At 44.6% G+C, this 27,921-nt stretch overlaps 1 protein-coding gene across 9 annotated transcripts in view; it reads right to left on the bottom strand.

Annotated features, from left to right (window-relative positions):
- KCNH1 (potassium voltage-gated channel subfamily H member 1) overlaps positions 1 to 27,921 on the bottom strand; it is a 430,930-nt gene that overhangs the window by 36,016 nt on the left and 366,993 nt on the right. The window contains exon 11 of one of the 9 annotated variants that reach the window (XM_055583052.1): positions 19,482 to 19,933. The exons of the other annotated variants lie outside the window; for them this stretch is intronic. Coding sequence (XP_055439027.1) covers positions 19,838 to 19,933 — 96 coding nt within the window. The 3' untranslated portion in view covers positions 19,482 to 19,837. Of the gene's footprint in view, positions 1 to 19,481; positions 19,934 to 27,921 lie in introns of those variants that run through there. 9 annotated transcript variants of the gene reach the window in all.

Raw genomic sequence — 27,921 nt, 5'->3', positions numbered from 1 at the left:
CAGTTCAGTTCAGTCACTCAGTCGTGTCCGACTCTTTACGACCCCATGGACTGCAGCACACCAGGCCTCCCTGATCACCACCAACTGCCGGAGCTTGCTCAAACTCATGTCCATGGAGTCTGTGATGCCATCCAACCATCTAATCCTCTGCCATCCCATTCTCCTCCTGCCTTCGATCTTTCCCAGCCTCAGGGTCTTTTCTAATGAGTCAGTTCTTCACATCAGGTGGGCAAAATATTAGAGTTACAGTTTCAGCATCAGTCCTTCCAAGAATATTCAGGGATGATTTCCTTTAGGATGGACTGGTTGGATCTCCTTGCTGGCCAAGGGACTCTCAAGAGGCTTCTCCAACACCACAGTTCAAAAGCATCAATTCTTTGGCACTCAGCTTTATTTATGGTCCAACTCTCACATCCATACATGACTCTTGGAAAAACCATAGCTTTGACTAGATGGACCTTTGTTGGTAAAGTAATGTCTCTGCTTTTTAATATGTTGTCTAGGTTGGTCATGGGCTTCCCTGGTGGCTCAGACGGTAAAGCATCTGCCCGCAACGCGGGAGACCTGGGTTCGATTCCTGGGTTGGGAAGATCCCCTGGAGAAGGAAATGGCAATCCACTCCAGCACTCTTGCCTGGAAAATCCCATGGACAGAGGAGCCTGATAGGCTACAGTCCATGGGGTCGCAAAGAGTCGGACATGACTGAGCAACTTCACTTTCACTTTCACTAGGTTGGTCATAGCTTTTCTTCCAAGGAGCAAATGTATTTTAATTTCATGGTTGCAGTCACCATCTGCAGTGATTTTGGAGCCTAAGAAAAGAAAGTCTGTCACTGTTTTCATTGTTTCCCCATCTATTTGCCATGACGTGATGGGACCGGATGCCATGATCTTAGTTTTCTGAATGTTGAGTTTTACTGTGCCTGGATGTTTAATGAAAGAGTAATCATTCCTAGATCTTCCATTGACATAGTTACAATTGATAAACAGCTTTCATATTTACAGGCATCGCAAATTAACCCTTCATACTTGCTGACCACTCTGATTAGATGGAGTTCCCCTAGTCCTGCAGGCTTACTGGACTTCACCGAGGGGAAGGGCCCTCTCACTCATTCCCGCCTGCACTCACCCATTCGGGCACAGCACTGAGGCTGCAGGCTGAAACAAGCAGGGATTTGAATGGGATCAGGCTGCTTTGTGTGAAGATTTCTCGTAAGGCCAGAACATTTGGTCTTGTTGCAACATTCAGATTCCCAATTCCAAAATGAAAAGTCTCGGCTTGGTTACTTTACCAGTCTCCAAACTCCTCCCACCAGCACAAATCTCATTTCCTTGGAGGAAAGGACAAGGCTGGGGCAGGGTGGAGGGTGGGATCTGTATTTGAGAGCCTAGATCAGAGTTTATAGTACCTGGGAGGGGTCTGTGGACTAAGGGTACCCTAGTTCTTCTCCTTCTTTTGCAAATGGAGAGACAGCTATAAATAACTCAAGATGATGCATTCCAAGAGATAGCATTAACCACTTACGTTTTAAGTCCTAGCAAGTCAACGTTGTGGATTCAAGTTCTAGGTCCTCATTTGACTCAAATCCCCCAAACCCCACCTCACTGTGTGGCCACGACCCTACACAGCCAGGTCACAGCACGCAGGCAGCTGGATAAGAGAGTGGGAGACCGTTATGGGTTGAATTTTGTCCTCCAAAATGCATCTGTTCAAGTCCTAACGCCCGGCACTCAGAATGGAAGTGGAAGTAGTGTCATTGCAGATGTGAGCAGTTAAGATGAGGTGGTACTGGGGGAGGCTGAGCCTCTAATCCAGTATGACAGCTGTCCTGATAAAGAGGGGAAACTTGGGCACAGAGATAGACACGCACACAGGGAGGATGCCCCGTGAATATCACACTGACACAACAGAAGCAAGAAATGCCGAAGAATTCCACAAACCACCGGAAGCTAGGGGACAGGCCTGGAGCAACACCCCCTGTGCATGCTTAGTGTCAGTGTCCGACTCGTTGCGACCCCGTGGACTGTAGCCCGCCAGGCTCCTCTGTCTATGGGATTCTCCAGGCAAGAATACTGGAGTGGGTTGCCATTTCCTCCTCCAGGGGACCTTCCTGACCCAGGGATTGAACTCCTGCATTGGTGGGTGGATTCTTTACTCTCTGAGCCCCAGGGAAGCTGGAGCAGACACTCCCTCTCAGCGCTCAAAAGGAACTAATCTTGCTGATACCTTAATCTCGGACTTCAAATCCTTGAGACTGTGCAACAATAAATGCTTATTGTTTAATTTTTATTTTTTTGACCATGCCATGTAGCATGTGAGATCTTAGTTCCCCTGGTTATTGAACCCACACCACTTGAAGTAGAAGCGTAGAGTCTTAACCCCTGGACTACCAGGGAAGTCCCCAATAAATGCCTGCTCTTTAAGCCACCCTGTCTGTGGTACTTTGTTATGGCAGCTTTAGCAAATTAACAGAGTTTTAAGACAGACCACTGGTGACGATGGTGACATCATGAAGCTAAGGTAACCAAGGATCAGAGCCACAATTCTATTAGTTTAAAATATAGACATACAGATAGAAATATACACACATACTTTAAGGAAGCTAGAGATGGATGGATGGATGGATGGATGGATGGATGGATGGGTGGATCAATTGATCCAACAGCTGTACAGGCCCTCCCCAGACTAGCAGCTCTCCCACATGGGGCTGGAGAGAGACTGCACAACTGTTCGGCGAAGCATCCCACAGGGAGAAAACGGACTCTATGCTGCACAGTCACTGTGCCAGTTAGTCCTCCTGAACACCCTGTGGCATAAATATGCTTATCCTCATTTTACAGAAGATGAAGCTCAGATTGGTTATGGCTTCTGCCTAACAAAACCAGGTTAGTAAGTGGCAAGGCTGGGATTCATGCTCAGGTCTGCCTGGCCTCCAACACAGGCTCGTTTGTCACACCTGCTGCTTTGCACAAACCCTGCCCACACGGATCCCACATTAAGACAAGGGAGCTCAACAGAGTTGGCCAGGGATCCAGAGTGATCAGGAAAGGGAAAGCTGTATCTTCACTCCCTGTAATCCAGGCCAGTCCATGTTCACTCCTGTAGCAACTGAGGATGAGCACGGTCATCACCAGGCCCCTGCCCTCTGCTCCAGGAGCCCAACCTGCTTCCCTTCAAAGTGCCAGCCCATCTGGCCCCTCCTGGATTCTGCTCTTCTGCAGAGGCACTAGCTCTGTCTCTTCTCTGGTCCCAGAGCCTCCCTTTATTTTGGCACCTCCAGTTCTTGGCCCATGGAGGTCACCCCTAGTCCACTCCTAGCCAAGCCAGCTAGCCCCTGACCCCTCCAAGTGGGAGGGTGAGGAGGTCAGACACTATGGTTGATACAAATGCCATCATACTGGCAAGTCAGAAATCTTGCTGGGCCATCACACTGGAGTTGCTGCCTGGGCCTCTGCTAAGAAGGGTATAAACCTTAAAACCTCGGGGAGCTGGAGGGGGCCCCTTCAGGGCCCAGGCCTGGCTCCCCATTGTCTCCCCAGACTGCACTCCCCTTCTCAGGTCTCAGCCTGTAAGGCGTGTTTGCTTTAGTCCTAGCCCTGGCTCATATCTCACCTGGCCCCAATCATGCCAGGCTTCCAGTAGCCTCTGAAATGCCTTACATGCTGTTCCTTTGGCCTGAGTTGCTTTTCTTCCCCCTCTTGAATTTCCCAGCCCCTACCTTCAGGTTCTAGTTCAGATGTCATTTCCTCTGGACTCAGGGCTGTGCTGGGTGTCTGTCTCTTATGCCTCTTTATCATCCAACTGTACTTGTCAGAGCGCTCCTGAAGCTCTGCGGTCACTTACTGAAGTCCTTGCCAGCTTGTGACTGGGACAGGCTGGGCCTTTGCCTGCCTTGCTTACACCGTATCCCCTCAGCCCACAAAGAGCACAGACAAACACCAAGTGGCCACCCAAAAAAGGCTCTACCATTCAAATCATTCAACTTCTGTCTCTAGGATCCAAGAAAGGAGCGCGGATTTGCTACTGCAACCACGAGCGAGGTTCGTCCAAACTACAGCTCACGAATCCAAACAGGACTTCTGTGAGCTACATGTAGAACCAAGGCCAGGGTGGTCCTCAGTGAAAACTTTGATGGGTTTCCACATCAAATCAACACCTTCTCGGGGGCTGCCTCCTGACACCTCCTGATACCTGAAAGCAGAAGTCTGATGGGCTAAGGGCTTAGAGAGAGAATGGAAAGAGAGGGCCCAAACCTCTCACAGCAGAAATGGGGAGGGATGTTAGGAGGGAGAGACAGAAAAAGAGAGAGTGTCTTCCTGCTCTTTCTATATCTGTTTGACCCAGAACCTGTCCTTTGCCATATGGCGAGGGAATTCTTGCTGCAAGGCCTACATTGACTTGCCGTCTTCCTCAGCAGCCTTGGATGTCCATTCTCCCAAAAACAGTACTGAAGGAAGCAGGAGGTGATGTCCAGACTGGCTGCTGCTGCCATAAATAATCCAGCTTCCTTTTTTTTTTTTTTTTTTTTCAGAAGACTCATCTTTGCTTTCCTGAAGCATTTGCTCCTAATGCCTGGGGCCCTCATGCTTCTGTCTTAAGTTCACTAAAGGTTCTGAGAGCTGCATATGCACTTGAACAGGAATCTGCAAGTCCTTCAGTTCCAGCCTGTGAGCCCTGCACCTCGGTGCCCAGGCCTTGGAGAAACTGTGAGCAGTCTCCCCAACCACAGAACAGGTGGCCTCCCTTCTGCCCGGCTACCCCGACGCCTGTTCAGAGAGCTCACTGCATGCTTCTCGCCCGCCTTCTCCCTCAGGAGTGCTCCTATGCAGGTAGTAATGTTGTACTTAGATTTCCTCCCATGTTAGCCAATTTATTTCATTCACCTTGAAAAATTCTCTCCCCAACTCAGTTCAAAACCAACAGATTCCTAGGTGCATTTTTAGATGTGTAAAACACACGATAAATGATAGCATGAACAAGAAAATGAGGACAGAAGGGAAACAAAGGTAGCAAATGAGATACAGCGAGAAGCTGACCACAAGGTTCTAAGACACCATCGGTCTAGTTCTGAGTCTCCTAGAGGCCAAAGCAAAGATGGCAATAGGACCAGGCACCAGTTTGGAAGTTCCCAGCCCCGATCACAAGGAGGCCAGCATGGCCCCAGATCATACTTGCAGCGCTAAAAATGCAGCTGTGATCTGGCCTTGGGGAAGGCAGTCCATTCTCTCTTTCGTCCATAAACATTAAATGAACATCTTCTAACTGCCAAGTCTGTAGACTCTGAGCGTAAAATACATATCCAGAGGTGTTCCCTTCCCCGATCTCCTTAAAGAAATGTATTTGCCTGCCCAATTATCCTTGGCTTTGGGGTTTTTGCCCAGAGGTGTGGGGGTTAGGGAAGTGGTTTTGAGGAAAGAACAGACTTTCTGTCTTAGCTTTTCTCAGACTGCAATGTCTGGTTCTTCATCCTCTGTCCAGAGAACTCCTTCACGGCCCAACTCAAATGCCACCTCCTCCAAGAAGCCTTCCTATGTATTTCCAAGCTACATTGTTTCCACATCTCATGACAATTGCTTCGACATATTAGCACTTACTCATTTTTCCTTTTGCACTGACTTTTTAGCTCTTCCCTCTGGCCTGTCTTATCCTTCTCTCTATTTTAAGGACCCAACCCAGGGCCAGACCCATAAGCAATAATCAATAGACCCCTACTTGTGTTGCCTTAAAGATAATCTATTTTCATGAAGTGGAAAGTTCAGAGGTCAAACACACAGAAATTAATTTCATTTAGGACCAAGGTGGCTCTGCCTGGTGCTAGCAGGAATTCAGCAGCAACAAAGCAGACCTGTGTGCTGGGAGCCTCAGTGATGACCACTCAGGGGGGCGGCTTCCCATGATTGTTCTAAACTGAAGAGTTTGAATACAGATAACTTTCTCCAAGCTACAGACCAATAAGCTGCCTGCAGTGATCCCACTGTGAGAAGGGAAGAGGCTGTCTGGTGTGGGGTGTGGTGGGGAGGCATGGAGGTCACAGGAGGAGCTCTGGGCTGTGGAACTGCACGTGAACTGTGGTGCAGCGGCTCTGTGCGATGACTGATGGCTGTGTGTGCCTAGGGCCCATCACTAAGCCTCTCTGAACCTCAGTTTCTCATCTGTCAACAAGAAGAGTAAAATCTACCTCATGGAACATTAAGACAAACATTATAAGGTAGATGGAAGTGGTTTAAATGAAACCTGGTTTGGGACAGGTGCTTTTTAAACATTTTCCTCTGCCTTTTTTTTGCCTTTACCTAGGGTCTGGGGCCTTTGCTACTTATGTACCACATGACTTAGGCAAACTGTTCAACCCCAAACTCAGCAAACTCATCAGTAGAATGGGCTACTGAGGACTAAACGTGATGATGCATGCAATGAGTTTGTTGCATTGCACAAGAGGTCAAAATCACATGTTTACTATAGGGGTCAATATACATGCATGCCCTAATTCATGAATTATGATCCTAACTCATCCATTCACCCAAATATGTGGCCCCCTGGCTCCAGTGTGCTGGGCTATATTCTGGAGACACAATGAGATCACCGCACCATCCCTGTACTCAAAGAGGATGTGGTCTCTATCCTTTCTGCCTGCATCTTTTGTGCACTCCAGCTCCTCTCCATGCCATTTGCCTATCTAGGTGTCCCTCCTCTGGAGCAAACAACCCAGAAGGTAGGAAATGAATGCGAGTACTCGAGTGCCTGTGTGTGACTGATGCATGCTCCCACATGCCCTGGCATTGCTCTAAAAGGAGACACTTGGAATGTTCTGGGAGGGATGCTGTCTCCTCAGACAGAGGACTGGTTCCCCCAGGCATGATCCATGGTGATGTCTGACCAGCACAGACTTCTCACTGGAGGCTTGCGTTGGTCCTGGAGGAGGGCATGGAGCAGCCAGACCTCAGAGAAGGAAGGCTTGGGATCAAGTACATGGGGAAGATCTGCCTTCATGGGGAGGCTGGACAGCAGCAAAGACCGGTAATGACTCGGGGAAGGTTCTAGAACCCCCAAGCTCCCCTCCATTAGGGGCCAAGACAGGCCTCCACCCACTCTGCCAGGCTCAGGACCATTTCTGGAGGAGCAGATACACCGTCTGCACCTGCTGACTCAGGCCCAGGCACTGAGCGTGCCTCTGGCCAACCCCTGCCTGTGGACCACGAGGGACGCAGAGCCCAGTTTTCTTTTGCTGAGCCGCGACTGTCAACAGCCAGATTTACACAACTCACAATATAAATCTTCATAGCATTAGTTGGGCCTGTTTCAACTTTGCATCACTAATCTCTCATAGCAACCTCCCCAGGCTTTTGCATCATAATCACTAGGGCATAATTTTCCTATAAAGAGCTAATTGTTACAGACAGTCACGAGTCACTGTAATTTTTCAGGGCTGAGAAGAAAAAAAAGGGGCTCAAAGTTCTAATCCAACATCAGCAACGATAATCATAAAACCAGCCTATGTGGGGCCTGGCAGAGAAGTGCAGTCTGAGGCATGTAGTCAAACAACACAGCTGTGTTTTTGGGGGGGTGGTGCTGGGATCGGGGTCTTCCTATCATCAGCACAGACTCCAAGAGCTGGGTGGCAGGACAGATATTCAGATAGAAATTCAGGAGATGCTCCAAGGGGCCCGCTGTCCTGGTCTTAGGGCTCCAAAGGGAAGCAGGTCTTGGGACAATGGGAGTATCCTTCAGAGAAGGCCACCAGCAGGGCGACGCACCGCATTTCCTGACATCTGTTTTCTAAGCGCTCCCATCCCTGCTCAAAGACATTCCATTTGCATTGCTCGGATGGGTCTTGCTTTAAGAAAGTGTGTGACACACACACACAAAATTCAGATTTTTTTTCTGGAAACCCCCGACAACTGTATTATTGAAGGATCTATCTTGCAAAATGATTTGCTACAGGGTTCCTCTAACAGTGGGGTCTCCCTTACAGGCGTTTAAGATGGAATTTGACTTCTGAACACCAACTTGTATGGAACCCTATCTTCCCCAAATGTCTGCTACGTTCAACAAGGTCTCCATTCCTTGTCTCCGGGCATTTATGTGCTCCACCTCCTGCCATCCAACCAGACTCCCTGAGGACTCCTGTTCTCCCCATTCCAGCTATGGAGATCACTGTGCATGCTCAGCCATGTCTGATTCTTTGTGACCCCGTGGACTGTAGCCTGCCAGGCTCCTCTGTCCATGGAATTTTCCAGGAAAGAATACTGGAGTAGGTTGTCATTTCCTCCTCCAAGTCTTCCTGACCAGGATCAAACCCCTATCTCTGCATCGGCAGTTGGATTCCTTACCACTGTGCCATTTGGGATGGCCTAGAGATCATTAGAGGCTCTAAGAGTAGGTGCCAGATTGACCAACTTAGAACAACGAAAAGGGCGAGTTTATGTCTTTGGTTTGTGTTTTCTCTTCTCTTTGACCACACACTGATTCATTTATAAATTGCTTTACAAGTGGCTCCTCTTTGCTTCCCAGGGAGCCTCTGGGATTAGGTGAGACACTGTTCTCACAGGCCCAGCTTTAATTCAACAGGCATTCCCCAGAAGATTTTGAAGGGCCAGGCCCTCAGCTAGGTATGAGATGAGAGAGGGAAGGTTTAATTGCAGACCTGGGGACTTAAATGCTTTGACTGGACGTCACAACTAGAGCTGGGCCATGTGGGGGATGTGACGGGATTCATCAGTGAGACTCTCATGGGTCAGGATATGAATGCACTTCAGTCTCCAGACTGCCCTCAGCATGCCCCTGCTGCTCCCTGCCCTCAGGGACCCAGCTTTTCAGAGGTGAGACAGGTCCCACCTTAGGCGGAGGCTGGCTGTGCCTCTCCTTCCCTCGGGGACCTCACCCACTCCTGGGCGGCCCTCAGCCTGCAGGGAGGCTCCGGTCCACGCTGGAACCCTCTTCTCTTTCAGAGTTCATGGGAGAATCCAGTTGCTGGGTGGGGAAGTAACATTGCGAAACATGTATTTCCAGTTCTACCTCACCCCTTTCCCATCCAACGGCCAGGCACACTGACTCCTTGAGTTGTGCTCCCCAATAGATGTGAGCCACGGATGTGAGTCCCACGTGGGAGTTTTCCAGAACTACATTAGAAAAGTAACTTTATATATTGTATGCATAAAATACAGACGGGCGGGAGAGTGGGGAGGCACAAACTATGGGGCATAAGACAGGCTCAAGGATGCATCGCAGAACATGGGGAATATAGTCAATACTTTTGTAATAACTCTAAATGGAATTACTTTCTAAATGGAAAGTAATCTTCAGAAATTGTATGAAAATGAAAAAAATTAAAAACAAATTTAAAAAAGAATAAGGGAGAAATCTAAAAAAGAGTGGATATATGTATATACATAACTGATTCACTTTGCTATACAGCCACCAAAACTAACATGCCATTGTAAAGCAATGTATACTCCAATTAAATTTAATAAAGTGAATAAGGGAGAATAAAAAAAATTGAAAGTAAACAAAAAATAGCAATTTTGGTACATGGTATTTAACTTCGTATGTCCAAAATATGATAATTTTAACATGCAGTCAACATAAAACAAACTATTAATGAAACATGTGTTATTCTTTTTCACACTAAGTCTTCAAAATCTATTGTATTTTTTCTTTTTTTAAAGCTATTTATTTTTTAATTGAAGGATAATTGCTTTACAGAATTTTGCTGCTTTCTGTCAAACCTCAACATGAATGAGCCATAGGTATACATATATCCCCTCACTCTTGAACCTCCCTCCCACCTCCCTCCCCACCCCACCCCTCTAGGTGGATACAGAGCCCCTGTTTGAGTTTCCTGAGCCATACAGCAAATTCCCGTTGGCTATCTATTTTGCATATGGTAATGTAAGTGTCCACGTTACTCTCTCCACACATCTCACCCTCTCCCCCTCTCCCCATGTACATAAGTCTATTCTCTGTGTCTATTTCTCCATTGCTGCCCTGTAAATAAATTAATCAGTACTACTTTTCTAGATTCTGTATATATGCATTAGAATACAATATTTATCTTTCTCTTTCTGACTTACTTCACTCTGTATAATAGGTTCTAGGTTCATCCACCTCATTAGAACTGACTCAAATGCACTCCTTTTTATGGCTGAGTAATACTCCATTGTGTATATGTACCACAATTTCTTTATCCATTCATCTGTTGATGGACATCTAGGTTGCTTCCATGCTCCAGTTATTGTAAATAGTGCTGCAGTGAACAGTGGGATTACATGTGTCTTTTTCAGTTTTGTTTTCCTCAGGGTAGATGCCTAGAGTGGGATTGCTCAGTCATTTGGCGGTTTTATTCCTTGTTTTTTTTTAAGGAATCTCCATACCATCTTCCATAGTGGCTGTATCAATTTACATTCCCACCAACAGTGCAAGAGCATTCCCTTTTCTCCACACCCTCTCCAGCATTTATTGTTTGTATACTTTTTGATGATGGCCATTCTGACAGGTGTGAGGTGATATCTCACTATAGTTTTGATTTTCATTTCTCTAATAATGAACAATGTTGAGCATCTTTTCATGTGTTTGTTAGCCATCTGTATGTCTTCTTTGGAGAAATGTATGTTTAGGTCTTTTTCCCACTTTTTGATTGGGTTGTTTTTCTGGTACTGAGTTGTATGACCTGTTTGGAGTTGTATGAGCTAAGTTATGGAAATTAATCCTTTGTCAGTTGTTTCATTTGCTATTATTTTCTCCCATTCTGAGGGTTGTCTTTTCAGCTTGCTTATAGTTTCCTTTGCTGTGCAAAAGATTTTAAGTTTAATCAGGTCCCACTTGTTTACTTTTGCTTTTATTTTCATTACTTTAGGAGGTGGGTCACAGAGGATCTTGCTTTATGTCATCAAGTGTTTTGCTTATGCTTTCCTCTAAGAGTTTTTTAGTTTCTGGTCTTACATTTAGGTCTTTAATCCATTTTGAGTTTATCTTTGCGTATGGTGTTAGAAAGTGTTCTAGTTGCATTCTTTAACATGTAGCTGTCCAGTTTTCCCAGCACCATTTATTTAAGAGGCTGTCTTTGCCCCATGGTATATTCTTGCCTCCTTTGTCAAAAATAAGGTACCTGTAGGTATATGGATTTATTTCTGGGATTTCTGTCTTGTTCAATGGTCTATATTTGTATTTTTTGTGCCAGTATCATACGGTCTTGATGACTGCAGCTTTGTAGTATAACCTGAAGCCAGGAAGCTTGATTCCTCCAGCTCCATTCTTCTTTCTCAAGACTGCTTTGGTTATTCGGGGTCTTTTGTGTTTCCATATGAATTGTGAATTTTTTTGTTCTAGTTCTGGGAAAGATGCCATTGGTAATATGATAGGGATCACAATGAATCTGTGGATTGTGTTTGGTAGTATAGTCATTTTCACAATATTGATTCTTCCTATCCAGGAACATGGAATATCTCTCCATCTGTTTATGTCATCTTTGATTTCTTTCAACAGTGTCTTATCGTTTTCTGTGTACAGTTCTTTTGTCTCCTCAGGTAAGTTTATTCCTAGATATTTTATTCTTTTTGTTGCAATGGTGAATGGGATTGATTCCTTAATTTCTCTTTCTGATTTTTCACTGTTAGTATATTGAAATGCAAGTGATTTCTGTGTATTGATTTGGTATCCTGCAACTTTGCTAAATTCACTGACTAGCTCTAGTAATTTTCCAATACTATCTTTAGTGTTTTCTATGTACAGGATCATGTCATCTGCAAACAGTGAGAACTTTACTTCTTCCTTTCTGATCTGGATTCCTTTTATTTCTTTTTCTTCTCTGATTGCTATAGTTAGGACTTCCAAAACTATATTGAATAATAGTGGTGAAAGTGGATACCCTTGTTTCTGATCTTAGGGGGGATGCTTTCAGTTTTTCACCATTGAGAATAATGTTTGCTGTAGGCTTATCATATATGGCCTTTACTATGTTGAGGTAGGTTCCTTCTATGCCAATTTTTTGAAGAGTTTTAGTCATAAATGGGTGCTGACTTTTGTCAAAGGCTTTTTCTACATCTATTGAGAATATCATATGGTTTTTATCTTTCAATTTGTTAATATGGTATATCACATTGATTGATTTATGTGTATTGAAGAATTCATGCATCCCTAGAATAAACCCAACTTGATCATGGTGTATGAGCTTTTAGATGTGTTGCTGAATTCTGTTTGCTAAAATTTTGTTGATGATTTCTGCATCTATGTTCATCAGTGATATTGGCCTGTAGTTTTCTTTTCTTGTGTTGTCTTTGTCTGGTTTTGGTAACAGGGTGATGGTGGCCTTGTAGAATAAGTTTGGAAGTGTTCCTTGCTCTGCAACATTTTGAAAGAGTTTTAGAAGGATAGGCATTAGCTCTCCTCTAAATGTTTGATAGAATTCTCCTGTGAAGCCATCTGGTCCTGGGCTTTTGTTTTGGGGGAGTTTTTCTTTTTTTATCACAGCTTCAATTTCAGTGCCTGTAACTGGGTTGCTCATAATTTCTATTTCTTCCTGGTTCAGTCTTGGATGACTGAACTTTACTAAGAATCTGCCCACTTCTTCCAGGTTATACAACTTATTGACATATAGTTGTTCATAATAGTCTCTTATAACTCTTTGCATTTCTGCATTGTCTGGTGTAACCTCTCCTTTTTCATTTCTAATTTTGTTGATTTGATTCTTTTCTCTTTCTTTCTTGATGAGTCTGGCTAAAAGGTTTGCCAATTTTGTTTGTCTTCTCAAAGTATCAGTTTTTAGTTTTATTAATCTTTACTACTTACTCTTTCATTTCTTTTTCATTTATTTCTGCTCTGATTTTTTATGATTTCTTTCCTTCTACTAATTTTGGGGGGTTTTTTTTTGTTCTTCTTTTTCCAGTTATTTTAGGTGTAAAGTTAGGTTGTCTATTTGACATTTTTCTTATTTCTTGAGGTAGGATTGTATTGCTATAAACTTCCAGCTTAGAACTGCTTTTGCTGCATCCCATAGGTTTTGAGTTGTCGTGTTTTGTCATTTGTTTCTAGAAATTTTCTGATTTCCCTTTTGACAAAATCTATTGTATTTTTAATATTTACAAGAGATCTCAATGCTCACTATCTGCATTTCAAGTGCTCAGCTGGTGCACATGTCTAGGGACCTCATGTTAGACAGTGTCATCCTTGAGCCAATGAGGTGTGAAGAGGTGGTGAAGAAGGAGCCAGTCCAAAGTGGCCCAGGGTTGGGAATGGAAGGAGCCCAGGAGCGTACAGGGACCAACACCTTGGCCATTTCAATGGAAACAGGATCATTATCAAGTTCCCAATGTGGTAAATGGTGGTTCACAGGATAAGCCCTCAGTCAAGACCCACCAAAAAAAAAGCCTTTGTGCCATATGAGTTTGCCCACAACTGCATTGTCCAATATGACAGCCATTAGCCATTGATGGTTAGATAGCATCACTGACTCAACAGACATGAATTTGAGCCAATTCCAGGCAATAGTAAAGGACAGGGGAGTCGGGCGTGCTACAGTCCGTGGAGACGCAAAGAGTCGGACACAACTCAGCGACAACAGCAGCAGCCACACGTGGCTCTTGAAGTTAATTTAATGACCAAAAAGTCATTAGCTCAGTTACATTAGCCACTTTTCAAATGCACATTAGACACCTCTGGCTAGGAACTAGTGCTCAGAGCAATATAAATATACTTCTACCATCACAGAAAGTTCTACTGCAAGCACTGGCCTAAATTTGGATCAGTCCCTGAAAAATGTGCAAGTGGCTCCAAATTTCCTGAGATGCAAGTTCTGCCACTTATAGTTGTGGGGACGTGAAATAAAACCTAAATTGTTTTATAAGAAAATAAGGTCTTTCTCTTGCATAACTGAATCTGTGGCATGAAATGCTTAATTCTTTTAACTGACACTCTTTTTAACTCTTGGAGCATGTTGCTTCATTTATAAATTTGAAAGGCAATCCATACCACCCCCCAAGATGATACAAGGGATCAAATGAGACGAAGAAGTTTAAATGGCCAACCCGAGTCCTGGTGCACTGGGCTCCCATCCCTCCCTTCCTCTCCTAGGATTCTGTGTGTGTGTATGTGTGCCTCCATGTCCTCTATCTTCCACTGCATCTTTGGGGGCTGTGTCCTGAACCCTGCAGAACCTTATTTCCCCAACCAGGGATCGAACCCTCACACCCTGGGTGGAAGCCTGGAGTTTTAACCACTGGACTACCAGGGAAGTCTCTCTTCCACTCCTCTTGAATGGGGAAACAATGAGCAGATTTTCGACTCTCTGAAAGCAAGGGCCACATCACTTCCCTACCCTGAAATCCTCATAGCAGCAGGGCAACTCTATGGTCAAACAGGACTCATGAGAAGGCAATTTTCCAGCTAACAAGTGGACAGAATTAACAGGAGAAAATTGCTTTACCAAAGGTAGAAGGAGCATCAGGATTTGTAGAAGCAGTGAAATTAGTATGGTGAGCTAGAACTACTGGAGAGAAAACAGGAAAATAAAGATGTGCGGGAAGGAATGGAAGGTGAGGAGAGATTTAAGGAATTCTTTGCATTCCTTTGGCCAAAATATGAGGTGAACCAAGAGGATAGCTGGGTTTAACCAAATAGAATTTCACAAAGGCTGCCACTGCTCTGGCTTATCTAGGCCATGAAACCCCCATCTTATGGGCAATCATATCAAGGTGAGAATAAGCAGCTGCAGTTAAACAGTGAAGAAGCTGGAGCCATTCAAGGTCAGGTCAGCTGGGGAACAAGTTGGGGGAAGAACACAGAACAATCCATGCCAAAGATAAAGGGAAAAGTCAGAAGGGATAGAATTTTAATTATATCTAAATGGGTTAACTTGAATGTGCTTGCTCAAAAGAACTGGGAACAATACAGATCTATTGCTTTTTCTCACCAACTCTGGCCAAAAATGGCATGTTTATGAATCCCGCAGTGGCATCGCCACACTGCCTCACCTGTTCTCCCGGGCTGAGTCCCTGCCTGGAGGGACCCTGGCTGGGAAAAGGTGGCCTGCCCAAGGAGAGGAGCAATTACAGCAGCTGAGATGTTCTGCCTGCTACTCACTGTTCAGAAGTCGGGCCTCCTCCGGGACAGTGGGAGAAGAACTGAGTCAACACAAACTGGGTGTCATCATACAAGGATGCGCCATGACGCTGGTGTCGCTGCTCCTCTGCAGCTCCTTCCTTATCATTCCTGCAGCCATACTACCGTCCCCGATGCTTTAGAACTAGGAGCGCGTGAAGGGACCCAAGTTCAGCCTCCTTTTTTTTTTTTTATAGCTAGGACTCAGTGACCCAGAGAGCAGGAGGCAAGTGCCAGCCCTGCACCGGAGCCTTGACCTTAGTGGGGAACCCAAGCCATGCCTCCTGGCTCAGCTCATAGCTCTCTCCACTGATTCTTGTGGCTTTTCCACCTGGCACTGGATTTGCACACACAATACATACTTGATGCTCTGGTAACTAAAAGTACCTAAATTGAACCAGCATGACCCAGGTCCTGCTGCCTTGGCTCTCAGCCACCACTGGCCTGATTATCAGAGTGGTTTTTAATTCTAATGAAAATTCTTCAATACAAGAGCTCAGGCTCACAAAGGCTGCCGCAGCTTTATAAGCACTTGGTGGTTCGGGTTAATAAAATGTTTAGCTCTTATAAAATGCCTTTTCTCTTGAGGTATTTTTGTTTGTTTTTAGAATAATGAGATCCCTGATACAACTCTGAGACTTATGCGTGTAGAAATGGATGGCTGGAATACAATTTAGACTCCCTCCATGGATGAACACAATTGCCCCTGGGCAACAAGGCACAGAGTAGACTCTGTCTCAGCAAACTGATTGCTTTCTGAGACATGTCAGAAGCTGCAGATAGAAGCTGTCAGAAGCCAATTCCCTGTGGCTCCAGGAGAGACCGCAAATCTGGCCCAGCTTTTTGTCCTTAGGTTTCTGAGCTGACTCATGGTCTGCTAAAGATCGCTGACCCCCCATTTGCTCTCACCTTCCCCCCATGCCCATCCACCCATAACCAGGCACTGGGCAAGCTCCAGCGGATTCCAGCCCCGGACTCTGTAAGGAAACCAATGGCCCTGAGCTGCAGCCTCACAGGAGACCACAGACGTTTCAAAGACAGAAAATAGAAAATCTGCTCTAAGGCCAAAAGATTGGACTTTTTTTTAAGAACACTCATGAAAACTTTATCAGATATTAGACCCAGGCAGTCTCTGAAGCCCCTACTTCCTGTGTGAATAGGGATAATGATCTAGGCTGTGCTGTTTCTTGGGCTGGAGTGAAGCTCAAAGGTGAAGATGGAAAGACACTTGGAAAAGATGAAGCTGCATAAATAGAAAGGACTAACAGTTCATCCCCAGAGGGTTCCTGAGGCTCCAAGGGCTGTTTTGGCTTTAGTGTTTGTTGTTATGTGTGCTTGCACATAATCACCATATTCATATTTTACTCTTGCCTTTTGCAGGAGTAAATGCAGGAGTGCTCCTCCTGCCCCCTGTTATTCCGGCCATCGCAGACAGACTGCAGGTGTTTTGTTAACCGCTGTATCCTTGGGGCTGACAGCAACGCCTGGCACATAGCAGGGACCCACTGAATAGCTAGGGAATGAAGAAAGCCAGAGCTCCTGGAGAAGGGATCAGTTTTCCTGTGCCCTAGGGGAGTGAGAAGCAGAAGAGTGCCTGGTGATGCTGACTGTTGTTCAGTTGCTCAGTCATGTCCGACTCTGCGACCCCATGGAGGCGATGTTGGTAGCACAGGTGAATTCTGCACTCCATCACCTCTGCCTCTATGTTCAACATGTTCATATACGTTCATCACCCCTGCCCCATATTCATTGCCTTTATTCTTCAGAATCATGAGAGAGGGGTAATACTCCTCTTAGCTACCTGAGTTCCTTGGGATCTGATTCATCTTCCATCCCTTGGCTTGACACCACATATGAACTCAATAAAAGTTGGTGGAATGTATGACTATCTTTCTTTATGATTATCTGAAATACCCCAGAACTGGGTCTAGTAAAATATAGGAATCTAAAGCCTGAGGGATGGTAGAAGAGAGATTCAGTTTACATAATGAATGGAGGACAGTTTCCCAGAAATTGGATAACTTGTTTTAACCCCATAAGTAGGGGAACCAAGGCATTCCTGGAAAAATCCCACACTAGCCTTACTGAGGTTAATGTGTTTCCTGTTCCTGACAGGCCTCCAAGGAGACAACTTATCCTGATAGAATCAACACCGATTTATGGAAATATAAACAGACTTCTGAAGGGCACTCAACTGTAAGGGTAAAATTAATCAGTAAAGACATTCAACCAAAGTACTTAAGTAAGCTGGGCAGATCAGACAGAAACCCAGACAGGAAACCCATCTGGGCCCACCCACATCAGATGTTCTCTGAAAATTCTCTAATCCCTTTCTTTCCTAGAGGGGAAAAAAAAACAACCTTACATTTTTAAACTTAAAATCTAAAAACTATGTTATATATAATAAATATCTACTATAGAGTAGAGAACTCTATTCAATATTCTGTAATGATGTATATGAGAAAAGAATCTAAAAAAGAGTAGATGTATGTATTGGGTTGGCTAGCTCAATACATGTATAACTGATTCACTTGGTATAGCTGAAACTAACACAACATTATAAATCAACCGTACACCAATAAAAATTTTTAAAATAAATATAAAACCTTGCACTTCTCTGTAAAAAAAAAACAACAACAAACCACCATCACCACCAACATTAAAAAAACTGTTACATAGAGTAAAAAATATCACATCTATGAGCCACCAGGAAAATGTTTTAGGAGGGTCACGGCAGTCAGGGTCAATCATGGCGCTCAGTGCTAACATCTCTGCCCTAGGAGTGACTGTGGCCCCTGGGGAGGGAAGTTCTCCTTCATAGGTCCAGCTACTCCTCTAAAGTGGAGAAGAGGAAGGAAGGAAGGGTCCATCCTGTCCCCACAGGAAGCTCTCTACAGGGAAACACAGAAAACACTCTTTCTTAACACACCTCTCCTTTAAAGCAAAGCGGATTGGTAACTTGATGACCTCACAAAAACAAAGACAGGCCTTTTAACGACAGTGTGGGGACTGTCGGCCAGTAGGCTGAGCAACAAACAGAAAAATAACAGCAAGGTGTTCTGGCTCCCCTGGCTCTTCTGGCTTCAGGTCCTGATTTCTCAAAGATTAAAAAGAAAAGACAAACAAGAAATCAATAATTCCAGAACAAAAAAGACAAGCTAACTATCTGAGTGGAAAGAGCCAGCCCTCAGAAGGTTAACTGAGGGACACCTGTGAGTCAAAGGACAGTTGGTTGGGCATCATCGGACATCCTCGTGTGGCAGGAAGGCCTGTGATCTGTCCTCGCAGTGAGCTGAGCACTCCTAGTGGTACAGCAGACACGGGCTTCATCAAGCCATCCGCAGCCGCTCATGTGGTCCCTGCCATGGCTGGGAAAGAGTGTGGCCTGGGTCACTCACAAGAGAGATGCAAGGTCACCAGCTTCCATGGGCTATCCATGATCCTATCTTTAGCAATGTGGTAACAGCTGTCAGTAGTCATCACTCATTGAGCAGACCTTATCTGATTTCAGCCTCACGATTCTATGAGTTTCATACTATAATCTCCAGTTTGTGCTGTGTTTAGCGGCTCAGTCATGTCCAACTCTTCCCAACCCCATGGACTGTAGCCCGCTCTTCTGTCCCTGGGGATTCTCCAGGCAAGAATACTGGAGCGGGTTGCCATGCTCTCCTCCAGGGGATCTTCCCAACCCAGGGATTGAACTCAGGTCTCTTGCATTGCAGGCTGATTCTTTTCCATCTGAGCCACCAGGGAAGCCCAGTGTACAGGCAAGAAAAAATAAGACCCAGAGAGGCTGGGTAACTTTTCCAAGGTGATTCTTTGAATATGGTAGTTCTCAGCCATGGCTGACCCTTAAAACCCCAAATCACAGTGCCCAGGCTGCATGGTCAGCCAATTAAATTAGAATCTCTGGGGCAGAGTATATTTAAAGCTCCCCAGATGATTCCAGTCCCACTCAGCCATCCTCCCTTTGTCCTACCAAGTTTTGCATGGTTCTATATATACTTTTCTGGTGGTCAGGAACTCCTGCCCGTTCTCAGCTGTGTTCTGCAAGATCTTCTGTGTCTGGAGGTGTATTCCTGATGTATCCATGGAGAGAGATGTACTCCAAGTCCACCTACTCTTCCGCCCTCCTGGATCTCCCCCAGATGACTACAATGAGCAGCCATGGGTCTAGTATTGGATTGGCCAAAAAGTTTGTTCAGGTTTTCCGCCCACTCTTATGGAAAAACCCAAATGAACTTTTTGGTCAACTCTACAAATAGTAGGATTAGGATTTGAATCGGATTCCAGGCCTTTGCTTACTTTTCTCTGCAATACTTCCAACCGTGAAGTAACAATCCAGAATTTTTTTTTTTTAAGTCATCAAATGGCTTTCATACTGGACATATTGGGAGACCTGGGATTCAGAAAAAGGAAATCTCATTTGACATCATGTTTACTTTGCTTATAAATAGGCTTAAAAACAAAACAAAACAGGTTGAGGGCTAAGAGTCTTTCCTACACAGCAGAGTGCACGGGCTTTGTGAACAGGACTTTCAGACATTCAGAATGTTTTTATTTCACTGTCCAGTTCTGGCCACGTACTTCTGGAAGGCTGAGCTGGAGTTTGACTTTAGGGTCTCAAGCTGCCTTCTGGGGCTCACAGTGAGTGTGTCGACTCACGAAGGTACCCATGGCCAACATCACGCTAGTATCTCATCTGCTCAGACAGATTGGTCCTGTCTGCCAATTCCAATGAATACCTCAGTTAACAGCGCTCATTTTCTAGGGCAAAATCATCAGGATTTAAACATCCTCTGCCGAGTGCCATGTGGAACAGAACATCCCATCTTCGTGACTTTTCCTGTCATAAGGAAATGATGGAAAATACTTTTTCATATTAAAACGTTTGCTTTTCTGAGGACAAGAGCCACCATGGCCACTTTAGCTGAGACAGCTAGTTTGGGTTGTATAATAAAGACTTGTATAATCAGAGCCTTCAGCCTGTCACTGCCCTCCAATTAATCCTTTCCTCTTTAACCTATAAGATTATAGCTTATAACTTCCTAAAGCCTCCCTAACAGTTCATCTCATGCAACTTCTGTTCTCACTAGCCATAGCCCATAGCTGTACAACACAGATATATTTTGCTGCCTGAGTATTTTTTTAATATAAATTTATTTATTTTAACTGGAGGTTAATTACTTTACAATATTGTATTGGTTTTGCCATACATCAACATGAATCTGCCATGGGTGTACACGTGCTCCCCATCCTGAAACCCTCTCCCTCCTCCGTCCCCATACCATCCCTCTGGGTCATCCCAGTGCACCATCCCCAAGCAACTAGTATCATGCATCAAACCTGGACTGGTGATTCATTTCATATATGATATTATACATGTTTCAATGCCATTCTCCCAAATCATCCCACCCTCTCCCTCTCCCACAGAGTCCAAAAGACTGTTCTATACATCTGTGTCTCTTTTGCTGTCTCACATACAGGTTTATCATTAAACCCCTCAATAATACATGTTAGGTTCCATCTTATAGGGGAGTATAAGGCACTCCTTTAGTTTCCATACATTTATCCAAGATACACTTACTGAGTAGCCTTCCTATGCTAGATATGTCCCAAGATACTGGGTGAAAAACACCAGTAAGGTCTAGCCTCTGACATGAGCAAGCTTGCAGTCCAGTGGGGAAGTTGGATACATAAAGGGCAAGTAAAACCCAATGTGGTGGCTGCATGGTGGACCCACTGGCACATCACTCAACTCAACTGGGGAAGAAGGGGTGAAAGGTGACAGAGAAGGGCCCCTGAACAAAAGGAAATCTAAATGAAGGGAATCTTCAAAGAGACATCAAATATGATCAGGAGCTGAACGACCAACTGAAGAAACTCACTTTTGCAGGGCAGTCAGGACAGCATTTGCTCCATTCAAATGTTTTAGGTCATCCTAAAGGCCCTTCACAAAATGTCTTTCAGCCCCTTCTCCCTCCTAGTCCCCTGGGTGGAATCCCACACCACTACTCACTGTTCCCCAACCAGACCATGTGCATTCATTCATACGTTCTGTTCTTGCCTAGCCTGTGTTCTTTGTTGGGAATGGTCATTACCCCTCTCAGTCCAATGGGTGCCTATGAACCCTACGAGGTCCAGTACAAATGTCACCTCCTCTGTGAAGATGTCCCTACCTCTGGGCAACCGTAGTACACGTGACATTATATTACAGTTATCTGATTGCCTCTCTAGGCTGTATGTTTCTAGAGGACAGGGGTGTGTGTGCACATGCTAAGTCGCTTCAGTCATGTCCGACTCTCTGAGACCCTGTGGACTGAAGCCTGCCAGGCTCCTCTGTCCATGGGATTCTCCAGGCGAGAATACTGGGGTGGGTTGCCATGCCTCCTCCAGGGGATCTTCCTGACCTAGGGATCGAACCTGCATTTCTTTCGTCTGCCTCCTACACTGGCAGGAGGGTTCACTGGCACCACCCGGGCAGTCCTAGAGGACAGGAGCCGCGTCTTAGTCATTCTTACGTGCTAAGTGTTCGGTAGCCAGGAGACACGTCACGTGCCTTCTTTTTGACAAAAGAATGAAGGAACAAAGCAAAACATTAAAAATTTGCATGAGGGACTTTCCTCTCCTCTCTTTACTCTCCCTATTCATACCAGTGTACAGGTTCCAACACAGACAGCCCTACCCAACCCTCAGTAGAGAGGCGGATACGGAAACCCTCCCCGTGCTTTTCACCATAAACGCAGTGAGAAACCAGAATGAGCTCGGGGAGGCTAAGGCCATGCCTTTCTCATCACACTCAGTCTGGTCCAGCCACTAGTCAGCACATGTGATAGGGTCAACCAGTGGTGGTCCAGTGGTTAGGACTTGGCCTTCCAATGCAGGGCGTATGAGTTCAATCCCTTGTTGGGGAGCTAAGATCCTACATGCAGTGCGGCCAAAAAAAAAAAATCAAACAAAACAGAAACAATATTCTAACAAATTCAATATGACTTTAAAAACAGCCCACATTAAAAAAAAAAGTTTTAAATAAGATAAATGAACAAACCAAAAACTCACAGGAACTAAGACAATTCAAAGGCACAAGCAGTCTCCCTAGCACAGGCTAATATAGGGGTGACTTAACAGGAGGACGCCGCTATCAGCTCCTGGCAAGACAGGCAGAGCACTAACTTCTGAAAGGCGGCTCATTTGGCGATTGGCACGTGTGCAACTGCGCCATAAGCAGACAGAGAATGGGGAGACTGGGAAGCAAACTGATTATTCATGAATCTAATCACAAGTAACAGCTCAAGAAAGGCCCTTCTGAGATGCCTGTAATAATTCATGCCGAGGACGCAGGGAACCCTGCCAAGTTGGCATCTGGACCTTGAAGTATCACGGGGCCAGGCTAGCTTGTGGTGAATCATCAGAGGCAGGCCAGCTCAACTCCTTAGACCCAGTGCTGACAGGACCAAGGTCGGGGTCAGGTCTTCTCAGGCCACAGCAAGGCATACTTTGCTGTGGCCAGAGCCTGCATCCCTTTATCCAAGTCAAGCATTCCAGCATTTCTCTCATTTGAAAGACAGCACCTTCAGAGGCAGGATGAGGTGATTAAGGAGATGGATTTAACAAAACATGTTCCAATTCATACACTGCACTGAGCCTTCAAACAAGCTGAGTCAAGTGATACAAATGCCCAATGTTTAGGGACCCCGGACAGCGCCCGGGACGGGTGGAGGGTCAGGCCACTCTCCTCTATTCATTCAAATGTGCAGGTTCCAACACAGACAGCCCTACTCAACCCTCAGCAGAGACAGAGGTGGATATGGAAACCCTCCCCAGGCTTTTTACCATAAACACAGTGAGAAAATCTCAGCTCAGGGAGGCTGAGGCCATGACTTTGTCATCACACTCTGTCTGGTCCAGCCACTAGTCAGCATGTGTTACAGGGTCAACCATGGTTAATGATGATGAATGATAATTTATGTCTTGATGCTGTGTGGGGTTAGGAGGGGCATAAAGTCTTTTCATGCTCTACTATGAGATGCCTGTACTGAAAAAACTATTCTGGCCACCAGAATAGACAGAGATCGATATTTCAAAGAAGAAAAGACATGTGTCTTTCAATACAGAAGCCCTAGTTTTGATTGGCAAAATCAAGGGAGGTTCCCATAGAGTCTTCTACATGGTAAGTTTGTGACAGTTCCAATGAGCACACAGAGGCTTCCCTTACTCAAGAAGCCCATAGGCACAGAAACAAAGCCTCTAGTTAACTTTCCGTTGTCCAGGAAGAAATGGTGCAAGGGGTGTGTGCAACTATAGGTACGAGAACAAGCTGAGATTGATAATCTTAAAAAAAAATCTAGATGCTCTGCCACCAGATATCAGAAATAATCCTGACTTCAAACAAAACAAATTCATTTCAATCAAAGCATGAGAGTCTGATCCTCTGAAAATGACTTGACAAGCCTTCTCTGGAGTCTAGCTTCCGCTGGCCTGCAAGAGCCAGGTGCATTCTCATCCTCCCTCCAGCATTCAAAATAGTCCAAAGATGGTTATGGGACAGGAAACAGCAAAACACTTAAAACAAAGCCCCTCGGAAGCCTGTCTCCTGTCGCTAGGGATCTCCAAACAAGCGATTGATTTGAACCGCAAAGCAAAGTATAACAACTGTGGATAGACCACTCTAAAGGATAACAAAGGAGGCTTGGAGGTTCTAAACTTTATTCTCTATGATCAGAGACCATGTGCATCATAGTCAGCTGGTACGTGATTTAAATGCATTAAATGTGTTAAAAATGCACACTCATGGGAAACACCCAATATCTACTGAATCTCAATCTCTAGGGGTTGGCACAAGGGCCTACATTTTAAAATAAGCTCTTCAGGAACTAAAGTTGGCAGACAACTTCTCCAAACCATAATGAACTGAGGTCTAAGGGTCTGAAGACTGTTGGTACCTTTGTCCTAGTTCTGAGAAGCTCTGTGTTCCGAGATTGAGTTTGTGCCATTTTTATTGATAATTTCATAGCCTGAGCCCATTTTAAAGAGACTGTGTCTGCTCTTCCCAGTGTCTGGCTGGCACATAAAGAATTATCAGTGAGTGGTGGTGGAATAGGCGACTAGATTATATGAGTAGGTCACATATAGAACAGGTTACTGGATGAATGAAATAATGAACAACGGAGGCTACTAGGGAAAGAATAGATTTCAATATAGTAATTACCAAACATGAACCTGGAGTGAATTTTTTGCCTTGATCACATGGAAATCATAGATAAATTTCTCTCTGGTCATTCCATTTCATGCAGTTGAAACAGGAAAAGAAATAGTGCAGACCAGCAGTTTGAAGTCTGTGTGCAGGTGTGCATGTGTGCATGTACACACACTCACATACACACAGCTAGGGATCTAGCTGCCACATTCAATATTGATCAGTTCAGGAGGAAGAGCCAGCTGCAAATGTATTTACAAGGGAAAAACTCAGCGTTGGGGGACTTCCCTGGTAGCCTAGTGGATAAGAACCTGCCTTGCAATGCAGGGGACACAGGTTTGATCCCTGGTCAGGGAACTAAGATCCCCATGTGTCATGAAGCAACAAGCCCATGTGCTACAACTGCACCACAGTGAAAGATCCTGAGCCGCAATTAAGACCCCACACAACCCAATAAACAAACATTAAGAAAAGAACAATTCAGCCTTGGATAGACAGCCCTTTAGGTAGGAAGTGCAGCCCTGCATCTTGATGGCTTTGCCCTTAACCTGGGGGCAAAAACAGAATTTGCAGGTAATCTGTTAGGCTGGGCTTTGGCTCTTCTCTGGTCCTTAGCCATCTGTATCCCAATCTGCCAAAGGGCCTTCATTGGGAGTTTTTCTGTTCAAGGCATCACCTAGAGCAATTCAGATGTGGTCCCGCCCCCCCCCCCCCCCCACCGGCACTCACAAGCCAAAACAAGTACTGCCAGGTAAGAACAAAATGCTACCAAATTGAAAGCAGAGCTCAAAGTCGACAATAATGTGGCTGAGGTTGGATTATAGAGAGACTGAGAAGCTAGGCTTTGATTTGGGTAAAAAAGGGTTAGGAGAAGTATTCACTTCTCTCCAATCACTCTGTATTTTAAAATTCCCCAGCATTCCCAGAGGGGAATGGCATTTAGAACACAAGGTACATTTATAAATCAAGAGATCAAATCATGTATGGCATAAGCCAACATAATACTGTAAAGTAATTATCCTCCAATTAAAAAATATATTTAAGAAAAGATCAAATCAATCATAATAAGTGGCTTCTTCTTTAGGTTTCCTTTCATTTTGTATTTCCTTATCTATCCTGCTAGTGGCCTGAACTTTAGTTAAGAGAGTCTCAAGAAAAAATTCACCTGTCTTTCCTACACACTTGAAATTCAAAGGGAAACTTCGGGTGGAAATACCCCAAATCTGACATTTATACTTTGAGCAACAGTGTCAGCCTAGGCAGCAAGGGATGTTCAAACACACTGTGCGTTGCACGGGCCCAACCCCAGCCCCTCTGCTGCGAGCTGCAATTCCCCATCTCTCTCCATAAGAAGGAGAGCTGAAACACGAATGAATGAAATGGCATGACTATAGGCAGAATTCTGAACGCAGTATAATTTTTTAAAGGAAATCATCTGAAAATACTTGTTGTTGACTGTCATTAATGATAAGTTGCTTTCAAAACAGCTCGTAACTTATTGGGAAAAAGAAATCGATCTGTCTTACTCGGTAACAGATGGAATACTTGTTTGCCAGGGTGTGGAAAAAAATGAAAATTCCTAGCGAACTGATAAGACCCTTCCCCCTGTATAAAGATGGGGCTTCCTTCAAAAACGTGTTATCAGTGCTCTACAAATAGCTTTCAAAGTTTACAAATGCAGAGTTAAGTCAACATCAGTGCATTGTAATGTAGCTTGGCCATATCACCTTCTTTGAGACTTACCCATTAGCTAAAGAATAGCTAAAGAATATCCATTGTCTTTTTGCCCACCCCACCCTCTTTTATGGATACAGACAACTGACCTGGGCCTGGTGAGGCCAGTAAGGAATAGAAATTGGAGAGGAATGGATATTGGAGAGTCCCTCAGCTTCTGGTCAGGCCCTCCCTATTTATTCCTACAGGCATTTCTTACTGCAGCCAAAAGTCTTCCTCTAAAACAAGGGCCCGTCATCTTTTTTTCCAGAGCAAATGTGACACAAAGGTAAGATAGATTAAAATAGTTATATCTGCAAAGTGCTGAGGACAGTCTCCGGCCCACAGTAAGAGCTGTGCAAGTGTTTGCTATTACAGCGATGACTACATCTCCAAGCTGCAGCTGAGACACATCACTGCCTAAGATTAGGCAGGAAAATAATCCCAATTCTTTTCTTTCCAAAAGGCAGGTGGTACCAGCTCTCAAAGGGACATGGTCAGAGCTAAACTCCTAGTTACCAAAGCATAGCTCATCTAACTCAGAAAGAGCTCTTGATTGAAAAGTGCAAAAAAAGGAGTGAAATGGCCTAAGTCATTCACCAGGTGACCTTGGGTACCATGGCAACTTCTTTGCAAGTCATCTTTTTAAGGACAGCAAATGGCTTTGAGATGAGAAGCAGCTGAGTGCTAACACTATCTCATTGCCTACCTCTGACAGCCTCCAATTTTGAGTGTATCTAGTAATCAGTGATGAAACATGCCAATATTTCCTATGCTTCTCTAACTTGTCCAACTGCATTTCTTTTGGTGTCTTATGACTTTGAAGGAGAGTCACAGGGTGAGTGGGGGCAGGATGGCTTTCTGAGAAGGCAGGAAGTGTGACGTGGCAGGAAATAAAAATGAATTCAAACAGTCTAGATTCCTGGCCTGGCCTCAAGGGCTGCCTGGACCTGCAGAAAGCCTCTTATCCAGGCGTGAGCCCAGCAGACTCTTGTGTTTAATCCTTTTCCAATGATGCTTAAAACAGTTTGGAAAGCTCATGTTGCCTACTCATGCTCCATCACAATCAAACCAAGTGGCTTCCATTTCAACTGTGATCTGCAATATACTCAGTGGCCATTCTAATCCTCTCCCCTGGACACTATCCAGGCAGGCACCTGGGCATTTCTCTTACTTGTCCTGTCTTTTTTTCATCTTTATTGTGTTAACTTCTCTGTCACAGAATCAACTGTGTTATAAACAGAATCCTCATCTTTAATAAAGGAGAATTAAAAACATAGGAGAAATATATATATTATATGTATATCTGGGTTTTGTTGTTTATAAGACAGTTGAATCTATGACAGAGAAGGGGCCAACTGATTACAGAATAGAGAGAGAAGATTTGAGAGTTGTCTCTGCCCTGTTATATTCTTATGTTTTATCTTTCCAACCACACTGCACATTTTTTAAGAGCAGAAATGATGCTGAAGTATTTCTAGCTCTCCCATCACTTTCCCTAACTTCCTATGAAATATTTGTAGTTACAGTAATAATGTGTACATGGCTTTTTGCATTTTATAAAAGGCTCTAACTCTTGGGATAAAACTATTTTCTACCACTATACCCCAGAGACATTAAGAGACCTTCCCATGTCAGTACTACCCAAAGCAATCTGCACATGACCACATTATCACATTACCAGATAGGAGGGGCAGAGGCAGTATCTGGACCTAGGTGGTATGGCTTCAGAGCCTGCATACTGAACCATCACTATACAGCCCCTCACAATGGTGGGCCCACTTCTCTTTTTACTCTATCACAAGACCTTCTTTCTCCATACACAATTTATTTACAGAGGCTTAAAAGAGTGAGCTCAACAAAGGAGCACATTACAGTAAGGAGAGGAACTCAAGGTCTTATTTCCAGTTACCAGGGGAAATTTT

This window comes from Bubalus kerabau, chromosome 5, assembly GCF_029407905.1.
Source record: "Bubalus kerabau isolate K-KA32 ecotype Philippines breed swamp buffalo chromosome 5, PCC_UOA_SB_1v2, whole genome shotgun sequence".
Taxonomy (NCBI): domain Eukaryota; kingdom Metazoa; phylum Chordata; class Mammalia; order Artiodactyla; family Bovidae; genus Bubalus; species Bubalus kerabau.
The sequence above is the reverse complement of the archived record's forward strand: the minus strand, read 5'-3'. Positions and strand labels throughout refer to the sequence as shown.